Source organism: Odocoileus virginianus, chromosome 16 (assembly GCF_023699985.2).
Source record: "Odocoileus virginianus isolate 20LAN1187 ecotype Illinois chromosome 16, Ovbor_1.2, whole genome shotgun sequence".
In the NCBI taxonomy this organism is placed as follows: domain Eukaryota; kingdom Metazoa; phylum Chordata; class Mammalia; order Artiodactyla; family Cervidae; genus Odocoileus; species Odocoileus virginianus.
This window is the reverse complement of record NC_069689.1, coordinates 7148928-7163346: the sequence shown is the minus strand read 5'-3', so window position 1 is coordinate 7163346 and position 14419 is coordinate 7148928. Positions and strand designations below refer to the sequence as shown.

At 63.1% G+C, this 14419-nt stretch overlaps 2 protein-coding genes across 5 annotated transcripts; one reads left to right on the top strand and one right to left on the bottom strand.

Annotated features, from left to right (window-relative positions):
- Positions 1 to 991: 991 nt before the first annotated feature.
- LOC110139666 (basic proline-rich protein-like) lies at positions 992 to 4156 on the bottom strand. Its single transcript, XM_070478371.1, has 4 exons — positions 3155 to 4156; positions 1897 to 2504; positions 1334 to 1781; positions 992 to 1123 (listed from the first exon to the last, which is right to left on the bottom strand). Exons 1-4 carry the CDS (start codon positions 4154 to 4156, stop codon positions 992 to 994), a joined length of 2190 nt encoding a protein of 729 aa, XP_070334472.1.
- TMEM121 (transmembrane protein 121) lies at positions 1221 to 5482 on the top strand. 4 transcript variants are annotated; one of them, XM_070477685.1, is made up of 2 exons: positions 1221 to 1303; positions 4001 to 5482. In XM_070477685.1, exon 2 carries the CDS (start codon positions 4155 to 4157, stop codon positions 5109 to 5111), a length of 957 nt encoding a protein of 318 aa, XP_070333786.1. In that variant the 5' UTR covers positions 1221 to 1303; positions 4001 to 4154; the 3' UTR covers positions 5112 to 5482. The 4 variants fall into 4 exon arrangements, with proteins under 4 accessions (XP_070333786.1, XP_070333784.1, XP_070333783.1 ...); XM_070477683.1 differs by lacking the exon at positions 1221 to 1303 and adding an exon at positions 1311 to 1524; XM_070477682.1 differs by lacking the exon at positions 1221 to 1303 and adding an exon at positions 1835 to 1945.
- The last annotated feature ends 8937 nt before the right edge of the window (positions 5483 to 14419 follow it).

The following is a 14419-nucleotide window of genomic DNA, read 5'->3' as shown; positions in this document are numbered from 1 at the left end:
AAAGTCAGATTTTAGGTCGGCAGTTGTATTAGTAACCCACTGCTGCTGTGACAAGTTGCCACAGATGAACGCTGCACATGTTCAGTCTTACAGTTCTGCAGTCTCACTGGGCTAAAATCCAGATGCTCTAGAGGAGAGTGGTTTCTGTGCCTTTCCAGCTTCTAGAGGCGCCTGTATTTCTTGGCTCCTGGCCACTCCCTGCACCTTCCAAGCTGGCTGTAGCCTCTTCAGATCTCTCTGACCCTGGAACCCCACCTCCCTCCCACAAGGAGGCTGGTGATGACAACGCCTGCCCTGGCAATCTGGGATGATCCCAGATCTCAAGGCCTGTGATTTAATCACGTCATCCAGAGGGAGCCGGCATGCATCCCAAGTGTTCTGGGTCTGGCCGGGGAGGGGGTGGGGTGGGTGGGGTGGGCAGGGTGTGGACACACAGATGAAGGACTGGGAGGCAAGAGCTGGGTGCTGGGGCAGTGAGGGGCGCGTGGCGTGCAGAGCACTGATGCAGGCGTGCAGGCCTGGGGTAAAGACTGGACTTGCCCCGCAGCCCCTGGGTGAGTGGGGAGGGCAGAGCGAGACAGGCGGTGGGCAGGGAGGCCTGGTCGGCAGCCCCTCCTCGAGGAAGGACGGCGGTGGGAGGTGTGGGCTCAGGGCACCCAGGCCTGCCCTGGCCCCCTCTACCTCCCCAGCCAGCCGGGGTGGGTCTGCCACGGGGTTGCGGGTGGCGCCCGCTGACCAGTCAGAACCTGCACCTCCATGCTACAGGAAGTGGCCTTGGTATCCAGGCCCCTGGTCCCTGGAGACCTCCCTGGGAAGGGAAACTATCATCGTGGACCTGGGGCCTCTCCCTGGGCAGAGAGGCATCTTTGAGGCCCTGGCTGCACTTCCGCCAGTGAGAGCCAGTGTATGAGTGGCTGCGGGTGCTGGTATTCGGCAGTCAACCATCCTGAGAGTTCAGCTCCAGAGCATCTCAGCATCTCCCGCATGCTTCTCAGGGACGGCCCAAGAGGGCTTGCTGGCTCCAGGGCGCCCCTGGGGGCCTGGTGCCGGGGAAGGGCACATCATCTATGCCCATCATCTGCAGAGACTCGGCCACCTGTTTGGGACCAGGCACTGCCCGGGCCTGGGTGCGAGCAGACAAGCGTGGGGGACCCAGGGGGTCCTTTCACCTTCTGATCTGCTCTCCTCCGTCAGAGGCAGCAGGCAGGCAGCGGGTGTGCGCCCCTCCGCCATCCCGGGGAGGACGTGTCTGCGATGTTGGGGGCGGTGCTCAGTGAGGGCCGGCGGGGAGGAGGGTACTCCGGTGGGTGGAAAGCGGCGTGAGCCTCCAAACCCCAGCATGCTCCCCGAAGGCTGCCCACTGCTCCTGTTCTCTGGCCTCAGATGAGGACCGGGGAGAGGAAAGTGGAGGAACCCAGGGCCCAGGGTCTCTGGGAGGCGGCACTATGTCCGCAAACGAGGTCCCATGGGGCCCCCTGCAGATGGGCGGCGGCCACCCGGGTCCGCCTCGGGGCCAGCTCCGCGGTAAGACCGCCTGTTGCCGGCGATCAGAGTCGCCCTGGTCGGCGGCCTGGGTGTGGGCTGCGCAGAATTTCAGGGCGCCCGAGTCTCTCTCGGGTTGCCGAGTGACGCCGGTGGAGAGGTTTTCCGGGCCGCGCATGGAGCCCGGGGGCGCCCGGCTTCCTAGTGTCGCGGTCCCGGGCGCCGCTGCCTCGCAGCGCTGTCGCCCTGGCAACCGGCGCCGCTTAGGGGGTGGGGGCGCGGGGACCCCAGTCCGGGTCCTGCGGGCGCGGGCGGCCGGGAGCGTGGGGCGGGGCCTCGGGCCGGGGGCGGGGCGCGCGCGGGCGGGGGGCGCCGCGGAGCCGAGGAGAGCGCGGCCTCGGCGGGCGCGCAGACAGGCTCCGTGGGGCCAGGCCCCGCGCGCGCAACATCTGGCCGGCGGCGGGTAGGTGCGGGCAGGGCGCGCGGGCAGGGCGCCCTGGTGAGCCCCGAGTGCCCGGCCGCAGGGGCGGCACGGTGCAGGGGCAGCGCTGCAGGGGTGAGGCCTGGCGGCCGGACTGCCTGGACCAGGCCCTGTCGGGGGGGAGCGGGCGGAGCGGACCGCGGAGCCAAGACGCAGCCTGCCGGGAGCGGCCCAACCCCTTCACCGGCCTCCGTCCGATCGGGCTGCGGGAGGGCCGCTTTCTCCTCTCCCTTTGCCACTCCTTGTGGGCACTGAGGGATGCGTTCAAGGCGCCAGGGAAGAGGCGGGCAGCGAGGCGCCCAGAGGCACTGGAGTCTGTGAGGTCCGGGCAGCCGAGCAGGAGGCCCCGGGCCGGGCTCAGGACGGCGGGGGCAGCAGGGCCTGGGGCCGGTCCCCAGGAAGAGGCCCGGCGGCTGTAGGGGGAGGGCGGCCAGGCCCTGGCTCCAGCCTTTCGGGGCAGGGGCTGGGGCTCCATGTGCGAGCGCCGATCGGGACAGGGTCTGTCTGGCCCCGGCGGCCCCGGCCCAGGGCTGATGAGCGCCTGAGGGAGCGGAAACGCTGTGGAGTGGATGGGAGGTGGGGTGCGCGGTGCAGCAGCCGTTTGGCTCGTTGGCCGGGCCAAGGGCTGGGATGGAGATTCCCAGGCCGCTGCTGCAGCCACAGGAGGGGGAGCTTCGTGGGTCAAGTGTGTCCACACGGTGGGGGGGTGGGGGCGGTGAAGAAAGGGTGGGTGTGTGATGGAGGGCAGGAGCTCATGGAATTGTGGGCGCAGGGGCTAGACCGATGACCCTTCCAAGGCATCTTCTACTCCAGGCGTCCACACTCAGAGTGGTGGGGTCCTGGGTGTGGCGGCGGAGACCCTGGGAGGTGGGTGCCAGGTGGAGCAGCAGCTGGGATGAGACTAGGGCTGGAGGTGCCCACTTGGAAGGGGGCCTTCTTCCCCAGGCCGTGGGGGCTGCGGTGTCACCAGGGCAAGCCAAGCACTGGCTCCACAGTCGCGGGTGACATTAAATTTTATGTCTTTGTCTAGACAGGGCAGTAAACAGAGCTCTGGGGCCAGGGGTGCTGTGGGGGAGAGCAGAGGGGTGGGGAGCCTGGCTAGGAGTGAGCCTCAAGTGACTTTTGGGTGGATGAGGCCGGGGCCCTCCGTCTTTCCTCAGGGTGTCAGCGGGCACAGGGGTGCTGACCCACAGCCTGGTGTGGGGCCGTGACAGCCAGTGCCAGGGCTGTGAGAGGGGCGTAGGGGCTTGTGGCCCAGGTGGGCGGTAGCAGAAAAGGCTTCCTAAGATTGCCCACAAGGCTAGGGGGGCAGGGAGCGACTGGGGGCCCACCCCTTCGTGGTGAGCAGGGCGAGCTGGCGTGGGGCTGGGGGAGTGCAGAGGGCGGGAGTCGCTGCCAGCGCAGTAGGGGGCCACAGTGCGCGCAGGGCGGAAGAGAACGGGCCACATGCCCTGTGGACGGTGGGCCAGAGGCAAGACCGAGTCTGCGGACGCAGGGAGGAAAGGTGCCGGGGCTGCGAGGCAGAGGCAGTGGGGCGCGGAGGGGCTTTGGGGATGGAGTCATCCGGGGCCTGGATGATTCCCAGTCCTGGATCGGAGAACCTGCCCAGAGCCCTGGCTCCTCGCGCCTTCGTTTCTCGCCGAGCCGAAGGCGCAGGCCCGCGTCCCGCCCGGTGCGGCGCCGCGAGCGAGGCCGCCCGAGCGGGAACGGCCGCGGGACGGGACCCCGGGCGAGCGACGCGGGCCTTTGGAGCCGGAGGGACAAACCCTCGGGCCGTCGGGGCCGCGCGCGGCGGGGAGCAGCCGCTTCCGTCCTCGCCCCTCCTTGGCTTCGGCGGGAACGCGGCCCCGGCCTCAGGTGCGGCGGTGGCGCCCCCTGGAGGCCCGGGCCCGGCGCGCGGCCCCTCGTGCGCGCGCGCGCGGCAGAGCCTGGCCCGGGGCGCGGACAGGACCCCCCTCGAGGGAAGCGCGCCGGGGGTGGGGATGGGGAACGGCCGCTCGCTCTGCGTACTGACCCCGTCTGCTCTGACCTCCCCAGATTCCGAGCTCGCCGGCCCGGAGCAGCGGCGCCCTCGGGTCGGCTGGACAGGCCCCGCGCCATGCCCGAGGGCTGAGCGCCGCCGCCGCCGCAGGGCCTCGTCCCGCCTCGCGTGGGACCGCGCGCGCCCAGGTCGGGGCCCAGGCGGCCGACCATGGTGCTGCCTCCCCCGGACCGGCGCCACGTGTGCCTGACTACGCTGGTGATCATGGGCAGCATGGCGGTCATGGACGCGTACCTGGTGGAGCAGAACCAGGGCCCGCGTAAGATCGGCGTGTGCATCATCGTGCTGGTGGGCGACGTGTGCTTCCTGCTGGTGCTGCGCTATGTGGCCGTGTGGGTGGGCGCCGAGGTGCGCACGGCCAAGCGCGGCTACGCCATGATCCTCTGGTTCCTCTACATCTTCGTGCTGGAGATCAAGCTCTACTTCATCTTCCAAAACTACAAGGCGGCGCGGCGCGGCGCGGCCGACCCGGTGGCGCGCAAGGCGCTGACGCTGCTGCTGTCGGTCTGCGTGCCCGGCCTCTTCCTGCTGCTGGTGGCGCTCGACCGCATGGAGTACGTGCGCACCTTCCGGAAGCGCGAGGACCTGCGAGGCCGCCTCTTCTGGGTGGCGCTGGACCTGCTGGACCTGCTGGACATGCAGGCCAGCCTGTGGGAGCCGCCGCGCAGCGGGCTGCCCCTGTGGGCCGAGGGCCTCACCTTCTTCTACTGCTACATGCTGCTGCTGGTGCTGCCGTGCGTGGCGCTCAGCGAGGTCAGCATGCAGGGCGAGCACATCGCGCCGCAGAAGATGATGCTGTACCCGGTGCTCAGCCTCGCCACCGTCAACGTGGTGGCCGTGCTGGCGCGCGCCGCCAACATGGCTCTGTTCCGCGACAGCCGCGTCTCCGCCATCTTCGTGGGCAAGAACGTGGTGGCGCTGGCCACCAAGGCCTGCACCTTCCTGGAGTACCGGCGCCAAGTGCGCGACTTCCCGCCACCCGCGCTGGCGCTGGAGCTGCAGCCGCCGGCCCCGCAGCGCAACTCGGTGCCACCGCCCCCGCCGCTGCACGGCCCCCCGGGCCGCCCCCGCGGCCCCTCGCCCACGCGCGACGCCCTGGACACGTGACCGGGGCACCCCGGACTCCGAGACGCGTGGCGGCAGGCGCGCGCGGTTTGCATGGGATGGGGTGGGGTCGGGTGCGGAGAGCGCCCCTACCCGCGAGGCCGGCGGCCGCGCCTTCATCTCAGGGATCCCTCGGACCACGGACCTCGGCCCCGGCTCCTCCCGCTCGCCCCAGCGCTGGGCCAGTGTGTGCGGCCCGGGCCGGAGCGGGGAGGGTCCCGCCTCCACCCACGGGGGTCTGGGTGGCAAGGGAGGACAGAGTGGGCCGAGGTCTGGTCTCTTGGGGGTCCCTCGGTGGGGGCCTCTGGTTCAGTGTTTGGGACCGAGGAGGCCTCTGTGATTTTAAAGACTCGTGTTTACAGTTTTGTATGTAACGTGGCTGTGCTCTGCCTGTTCGATGCGTCCAGTCTCTGATAGCCGGGGAGGGGCGTGGGCGGGACCGGGTGTGCGCCAGTGATGGCGGGATGGGGCCTGTGTCCTTCCCAGGCCTCCTCCCAGGGGCCTCTCCCCAGCCCCTGCGCGGGCACCATTGCTCAGGCATTCTGAGACAGACCCTCCAGCCTCCGTGACCCCACCCCTACCCCCACCCCCTCCCCGAGATGCTGGCCCTGTCCTTGCCACCCCCCCTGCCCTGGCCCAAGAGTGTCCCTTGCCCAGGTTTCCCTGACACTGTTGGGGCTCTCCTTGGCCAGGACAGACGGATGCCAGAGGGAACCCGGCCCCGGCTAGACTCCCTGCGGCCTGGGTCAGGGGAGTGGAGCCTGCCTGGGAAGCTGGAGGCACCCGGGGCCCAGGGCTCAGTGCCCAGAGGCGCAGAGTGGCCGCCTTGCCGGCTGGTCTGTCCGGACAGCCCACGGGGAGAAGCCCATTTGCAGGGCTTTCTGTGGCTCCGCCCAGGCCCTCGAACCTGAGATGTGACTCTGGGCACCCAGAGGCCTGGGAGGGTCTCGTAGCTTCTGGGGAGGGGCCCTTTGCCTGGGGCTTGGTGAGGCTGTGGACCAGCCTGTTTGAGGAGGCCTTGCAGACCTTTCCTGGCTTCCTGAGGTGGCTTCCAGAGGCCAGAAGTGACCGCAGCGCCGGCCAGGTGACCGTCCAGCCGTCCTTCCCTCACTCATCAGCTCACAGGTCCTCATGGAGTATCCAAGCCCTGCTGGCCCCGAGCAGGCCCTGATGCTGAGCCAGGCAGACTGTCCCTGTGGACGCGGCCAGGCCACGGGGCCTGTCCGGAGGGGTCCATGCTGGGCGGCCTTCCTCAGAGCAGGTTTGGAGCCCGCACTGAGGCCTGGGTGGGACAGGCCTGGGAGGAGCTTGGCAGGCTCTGAGGCGGTGGGGCCTGGTGGGGGCGTGGCGGGCTCTGGCTCCAAGAGTGGCAGCCCCACCAGACCTGCTCCAAGTTGGGGGTGAGGGCTGGGGTCACTGCATGGGGACCCTGGGTGGCCCTGGGGGATGGGGGCTCGACCAGAAGTGGGGGCACATCTACTAAGACAGGCGCTGGCAGGGTGGACGGTCACGCAGGAGTTTTGGGGGAAACCAAGAATTTTGTATGAGGCTCCCCACGTGGAGAGGATCCTGGGGACATGGGGCTGGACAAGGGGTCCAGGCAGGGTCGGCCACCCCGCAGACGCAGCTCTTCCCTCAGGATGAAGACGCTGCGACTCCTGACCCGTCTTGTTCCACAGCACGTTCATTCTTCTGCAGGAGAACAGTCTCATGTATTAGTAGTAAAAGCCCACCTTGGCAACACTGAAGCCCCTCACACTGAGTACCACCTGCACCGCACCGTATCAGAGTCCTGCGTGCAGCGACGCCCTGGAGACCCCATGGGCGCCATGGTGGGCTCGGGAGAGCCTTGCCCAGCACCCCCGGCTGGTCAGGACGCTGCCACCAGCCGCCCTCCGGGGCCTCTGGCTGATGGAGGGGCCGGGCGCTCCGGAGTCACCGGCCTCTTTGAAGGGACGGCAGCTTAACTGGTGACAAAAGCCGGGTGACTGCCGCGTCACCAGAGAAAGATGGAGGGGAAGACCCCCAGTCAGGCTGGGTGCTGCCCGGGGCAGGGGTCAGCAGGGCACACGGGTGCCCAGGGGCCAGGGAGGAGGGGCGTGTGAGTCAGGGGTCTGCGGGGAGGAGGGCCTGTTAGTCAGGGGTCTGCGGAGAGACAGCCTGCAGGGGGACACCCGGCAGGAGGCCTCTGAGCCCCTGGAAGCCGAGAGGCCCCGTGACCTGTGGCCTGGAGGCCAGAGGGCCGTGGCGCCGTCCAGTCTGAGTCCCGAGGTCCAGGAGCGCGGCGTCCGAGGAGAAGGAGGCAGGTGACACAAAATCACGAGTCACAGGTGGGCAGGGAGGAGGTGGGTAGGCCGCTGGGGAGCAGGAGGCCGGGCGGGCAGGTCAGGTCCACTGAGGAAGAAGCCTGCTGGGTTTGCGGGCAGCCACCCGTCATGGTGACGCCTGTGCCTCTCCTCAGCCCAGTGCTCAGCCTGGACTCCACTCCCTCCTTCCGGGCGATGGGTCACGGAGGAAGGCGTGCTGACCTCACCGTGGACTCATCCGCGACCCCCAGGGAGACGTGGAGCCGGAGGGGACAGCGGTTGGACGACGTGGGCGCTAATGATGCTCCCACGCGAGTCTGGAGGGTTGTCCAGGCGGCTGGTCTGCCCGCCCCCGGGACACAGACACCCCCTCCGGGCCTGTGGCTCCTCCCTGAGTCCCGCTAGAGAGGCGCGGGTCGGGGCTGAAGACCTCAAAGGAATGTGACGCCCCCCGCCCCCTCCCTCTACCCCCCCACCCCGGCCCCGCGGTTCTTGGCCTTGTTCGCCGATGGAAATTGACCAGAGGCCAGACAGGAGATTCAGGGGAGGCTTTACTGGGGCCCCTGCTGCCGCCGGGAGAGAGGGCCAGTAACAGGCTTGCTTGCTCGCTCCCCGCGGCAGCGAGCTTGTTCTTTACTGGGGTGAGGGCAGGGCGTGGTCCAGAGCTGGGGGCGGGGCGGGGCGGGGTCTCACTGGTCTGCCGGCCCTTGGTGGTGCCTCCACCCCTGAGGCTGGTGGGGGTGTCTCACCCACCTGGTGGGGCTGGAGAGCCAGCCGCACTCACGTTTCCTGCATTAATCGTAAGGTTGAGCATCTTCTCACGTCTCCGTGGAACATTCATGGTCTTCTGTGAATGGCTTGTATTCCGTTTTTCTGTTCGACTGTGTTTTCCTTACTGGTTTGGAGGCACCCTGTGTAAATTCTGGTCAGTCTTCTTGTCTTAAATGGACACCAGGTGCAGAGAGTCAGGGATCATTACCCTTGTTTCATGATATGCTCCCTTCCTGGGTCCACGCTGGGTGTGCGTTATGCACACAGTCAGTCCTTTGTTATTTAAATCATAGAGGCACCTGCAAACCCGCCGCCCGAAACCAAAGCTGAAATCTCGACACCGACTGCCTTTCTCTGAGGCCCACCCACCCATCCCTGCCATGTTCAGAGGCAGCTTCACCCTCAGTCCTGGGAGAGCCTTTCTTTTCTTGCCATTTTGTGCAGATTTATTGAACCTTGGTTGGGAAGATCCCCTGGAGGCGGGCATGACAACCCACTCCAGTATTCTTGCCTGGAGAATCCCCATGGACAGAGGAGCCTGGCGGGCTACAGTCCATGGGGTTGCAAAAGAGACAGACACTACTCAAGTGACTTAGCATGCACACACACATGTTGAATCCATATGTGTTTCTGAATTTGTATTTTGGCTTTAATGTTTAACATTATGGAAAGAGTGTGACGCTATATAGGGCCTCCCTTGTGGCACTAATGGTACAGAACTTGCCTGCCAATGCAGGAGATGTAAGAGACACAGGTTTGATCCCTGGGTCAGGAAGATCCCCTAGAGGAGGGCACGGCAACCCACTCCAGTATTGTTGCCTGGAGAATCCCAGGGACAGAGGAGCCTGGAGAGCTATGGTCAACAGGGTTGCAAAGAGTCGGACACGACTGAAGTGACTTAGCATGCAGAGCACATCACGCTATTTATATATTCGTCTCTGAGTGACGTTTCACTCCGCATTTTACTGAGATTCATCCATTCTGTTGCATGTCTGTTAATTCATTCGGCTGCCAATCTGTGAATACTCCACACTCCCATCCTGCCCCATCCACGGCTATTTGGATTTGCCAGATTTTTGGCGCCATGAGCCACCCTGCTGTGACTGCTCCTGTGTCACTCATCCTGGGTTGACATACTCAGGAGCAAAACTGTGGGGATGCAGGTTGGGGCTGTCAACCTTCCCCAGGTGACACCACTCAGCTTTCCAGAGGCTGTGTCGAGTATCGCCCTAGCCTCCCCCAAGCTTGGTGCTTCTGTATCCAGGGTGGCTGTTGATGGTTTAACATCAAGATCCTTGATCTTCGCTTTTGCCCAGCACATTTGGAGAGCTGGTCTTGGACGGTCTTGAGTCCCTGCTCTGTGTCTGAGCCTGCAGTTGTGCTTCTCACCCTCGCCTCGCCACGGCCTGGGAATCGAGCGGAGGTTGCAGGTGTGGGAAATCCGTCACCACCGATTCTGCCGTCTGATTCCTCTGCTGGTCTTGGGCGTGCGTGGCTTGCTGGAGCCTCACAGGTGACGGTGTTAACTTTCATGCCTGTGTTGCCTTTGCTGTGCACATCGTCACGCTAGGTTTAGGTTCCTGTAGGTTGTGGCTGCGCTGGGTCTTCGTTGCTGTGTGGGCTTGCTCTACTTGCGGTGAGTGGGGGCTCCCCTCTAGCTGGGGGTTTCTGGCTTCTCCTGTTTGCAGAGTGCTGGCTCCAGAGCACGTGGGCTTCAGTAGTCGTGGTGCCTGGGCGTGGTGGCTCCTCAGCCTGTGGGACTGTCCCAGACCAGGGATCGAACCCACGTCCCCTTATTGGCAGGTGAATTCTTAACCACTGGACCACCCGGGACGCCCTGTGAGTGTCTTTTTGTCGCTGTTCAGCCTTTGTGCCTCACAGTCCATTCTGCCCTTAGAGAGTTGTGCCACACGCTCTTGTTTGCGTTTTTGCGCTGTGTGTTCCCTTCATTCTCAAACCCTCTGCTGTGGACCGTGTTCCCACCACCCCCGCGAGCTGAAGCCCCACCCCAGTGGGTAGTATTTGGAGGTGGGGCTGTTGGGAGGCGATGAGGGTCAGATGAGGTCAGGCTGGCAGCTTAATCCAGGACGTCCAGCCTCCAGGGCTCTGAGACCAACCTGCCTGATGTTTAAGCCCGTCTGTGCAGCTTGTCGTGACCCTGGGCTGAGGGGCCGCTCTTCACACTGCTGTCTCGAAGGTGGACTCTATTGTTTACATGTTACCTGGAAATCTCTGCTTGGAAAGCCCCGCTGAATCCATGTTCATTAGTTGTGAAGTCTGTTATGTTTGAACCTCTGTGCCCTGTCTCATTCTATGTGTTTGTCCTCTTTTCTTTTAATCCCTCCCCTCTCCACCCCAAGTCGGTTAGATCAGCCACATTTCCCATCATACTTTTTTGTTTTTGCTTTTTTAAAGGAGGCAGCCTCTTATTAGTTGATTCGGGTTGTGCTGGGTCTCCTTTGCTGTGGGCGCTTTTCTCGAGTTGCGTGGCTTCTCTTGCTGTGCGGCTCGGGCTGTAAGCACACGCTCAGTAGTTTGCACGGCTTCGCTGCCCCACCGCATGTGGGCTCTCCCCACATTAGGGATCAAACCCATGTCCCCTGCAGTGGCAGGCGGATTCTTTACCAGGGAGCCAGCGGGGAGGTGCCCCATCGCGCTTTGTAAAAGCGAGTTTTGTTTACTTAGTTTTGGCCGTGCTGGCCCCTTGATGCCGCGAGGGCTTTCCTCGCGTCGCGGAGAGCAGGGGCTGCTCCAACTGCGCCGCTCAGGCTTCTCCTTGCAGCGGCTTCTCTTGTTGCCAAGCGCAGGCTCAGGACTTGTGACACAGGGCTTCTTTGCTCCCTGGCATGTGGGGTCCTCCCGGACCAGGGATCAAACCTGTGTCTCCTGCATTGGCAGGCGGATCCTTATCCGCTGTACTACCCGGGAATTCTGAGTTGGTAATTAACTATCCTCCAGGTCCACCTGGCTTCCTAGATGCCAACAGAATAAAGTTCCACGGCTCCGGTGAGGGCTGCCAGCCATCCTGGGGCCCCGTCGCCTTCTTCATACCTCCTCCTGCCGGAAGCTGTGCGTGGCGGTGGGTCTGAGAACCTGTGCCCACCTGCCGGCTCCGCAGAGTCTCTGACGTGGTTCATGGAGGGTGGTGTGGACTCTGCTGGTGTGAGCCATGCCACTGCTTTTCCTTGCAGTCACGCAGCTGGGTTTTCTCCTCACGGACCCAGGAGGGGCTTGGGGCATCAGTTCTCTTAGCCCTCATCTGTCTGGGCACGTCTCCCCTTTCCCTAAGTGACGCTTGCTGGCAGTTAAGCCTGCCGGGCCCGCGCCCCTGGCCTTCCTGTGCGAACAGGCTGGAGATGGGTGTCTCCAAGCCTTCTCTGCTTAGACGGTGCCAAGAGGAAGAAGGTGGACGTCGCTGCCCTGGTTCAAAAGTGACTCAGGGAGTCTGGTGGTTTCCTGACCTCACACGTCTGTCCCCTAGTCCTCTGCCCTGGACACCCCCAGCCTGCCGCCCCAGGACCCTAGTCTGTGTGGCGCCGCCGTGCAAGATAGGAGCATGCTGTTTCCCCTGCTGCTGACTCAGATCTCAGCTTTTGACTCCATCACAGTCTCTTCCTGTAGATTCCAGAATTTCTTCTGCTTCCATCTCCTGTGCCACCCCGGGGCCCCAGCAGCTTAGCTTGTGAGTCACGCACCTTTGACCCTGGCTTCAGATCTCAGCTCTGGAGCTCCCAGCAGAGCAACCTGGGTGTGTGGCCTCCTCCTGTCTCCTGGCCTGTAAGCTGAAGTCCACGAGGATCCAACCTGGTGACCCTGCAGCCCGCCCAGGACGGGGGCTGGTGCTCGAAGGGGCCCAAGAGGCATTTTCTGTATTCTGTTTCTAAAAAAAAATTGGAGTGTAGGTGATTTAGTTTCAGGTGTCCCTGGTGGCTCAGCAGTAAAGAGATTCCACCTGCAGTTCATGATGAACCTAGATGGGGGTTCGATCCCTAGGTCCGTAGGATCCCCTGGAAGAGGGCATGGCAACCCGCTCCAGTATTCTTGCCTGGAGAATCCCATGGACAGAGGAGCCTGGAGGGCTATAGCCCATGGAGTCACAGACTCGGAAAAGATTGAGCGACCTGTACATTCACACACGTACGGCAAAGTGAATCAGTTACAGGTGTACAGATATCCACTCTCTTTAAGCTGCTTTTTCAGTCTAGGCCATTACACAGTATTGGGTAGAGTTACCTGTGTTATACAGCAGGCTCTTGTTAGTTACTTACTTTACATGTTGTAGTGTGTATATGGGGTTTTGGGAGAGTACGTTTGTAAGTGCCCAGGCTCAATCCTTTATATTTCACTGGCAATCTCAAAAAAGACTTTCAATCTTTCATTGAACTGAAAAGAAATATTGCAGCTGAAGTAATAAATACATTGTATGACGGTCAGAGCAAAGAACCATATGTGTAACTCTTGCTTGGGTGGAATCTCGGCAAGGCAGCCCGATCTCAGTAGGAAACTTGGTTCCGCAGAGTTTAACCAGGGAACACTGTTTGTGATGGTCATCGTGGATGGGAAAGGGCACCCAGGGACAGAAGACATGCTGGTGATGTTTGGCCTGGTGAACCTTGACCCATACACCACGTCTACACTGCAGAATTCACGTGGACGCGAATCTTTATCCATTTTCTATGAAATGAGGCAGAAACCGGAAGACATCAGGAACGGTCTGACGCAGCGGATGGCGAATCCAGGACTTCCCGCCCCCTCGGGGACCTTTGCTCTTAATGGGGGCAGCTCGGTGTTGGCGCTCACTTGGTGGGGAAGTGCCCGGGATGACTGGCGGGCCGACCGCAGAATGCCGGTTCCTCACCTGAGAGGTCGCACGCAGACCTGGGCGTGGGCCGTGGCCTGCAGGGAGATCCGGGAGGACTTCTGCAGAGACGTGACGCAGGGACTCTGCAGAGCAGGGCTGGCGCAGAGGGGCGTTGCTTCTGGCGGGTGGGACGCCCACAAACACTGCTGCCCGAGAGCCGGGGGCTGGGCCGGGCGGGCAGGACGTGCAGCGGCGCAGTGGCCACCAGGGGGCGCCGGGGGCCCAGGGCCGCCCTCCGGCCCAGCCCCGCCTCAAGCCGAATCCAGGTGGAGGGACCGCTCGCTCTGCAGGAGGGCGGCGCGGCTTCACGCCGCACTGAGGAGCGTCCTGGGGATTCCAGCGTGTGAGCCCAGCCTGAGGAGCTCTGGAGGAGCACGTTTCAACCTCAGAGTTCTTGGATATCGCGGGGTCAGGTTCCTGCGGTTTGGGGCATGAAACAAGCCGCTCGCGGAACCGTTTCTGACGGATAGGTCTGAAAAGGGACCAGCTTTGGGGCTGATCCGGACGATCAGTTTTAAGTTTAATGTGTCAAGACAGCTGACACACCTGCCGCGCACACACCTGACTACGCAGGTGCCCGGGCACAGCCCCGCCCCCGTCCCCCGCCCCGGGGCGTGTCTGGCTCCCCGTGTGCCCCTTCCCTCGAGGCTGTTCCAAGGACCCCAGAGCTCACCTGCACTGCAAGGGCGTGGGGTGGGCACCGGGTCCAGGGTGCACACCCTCACTGGGCTCCAGGATGAACCTACATTCCCACCTCCAGGTGGTGCTGGCCACGCCCGCTGCCCCTGCCTCTGCCGAGCCTCCTGCGGCCCAGTGCCTGCGATGCTGCCCGTGGCCACACGAGGGCAGCAGAGTCCAACATGTTGTTAGTCAATCGCTCAGTCATGTCCGACTCTTTGAGACCCCATGGACTGCAGCAGGCCAGGCCTCCTTGTCCATCACCAACTCCTGGAGCTTGCTCAAACTCGTGTCCATTGAGTCGGTGATGCCATCCAACCATCTCATCCTCTGTCGTCCTCTCTCCTCCTGCCTTCAATCTTTCCCAGCAACAGGGTCTTTTCCAGAGTTAGCTCTTTGCATCAGGTGGCCAGAGTATTGGAGCTTCAGCTTCAGCATCAGTCCTTCCAATGAATATTCAGGGTTGATTTCCTTTAGGATTGACTGGTTTGATCTCCTTGCAGTCCAAGGGACTTTCAAGAGTCTTCTCCAGCACCATAGTTCAAAAATATCAGTTCTTTGGTGCTCAGCCATTGAAATAAAAAGACTCTTGCTCCTAGGAAGAAAAGCCATGACAAATCTAGACAGCATATTAAAAAGCAGAGACATAACTTTGCCGATAAAGGTCTGTATAGTCAAAGCTATGGTTTTTCCAG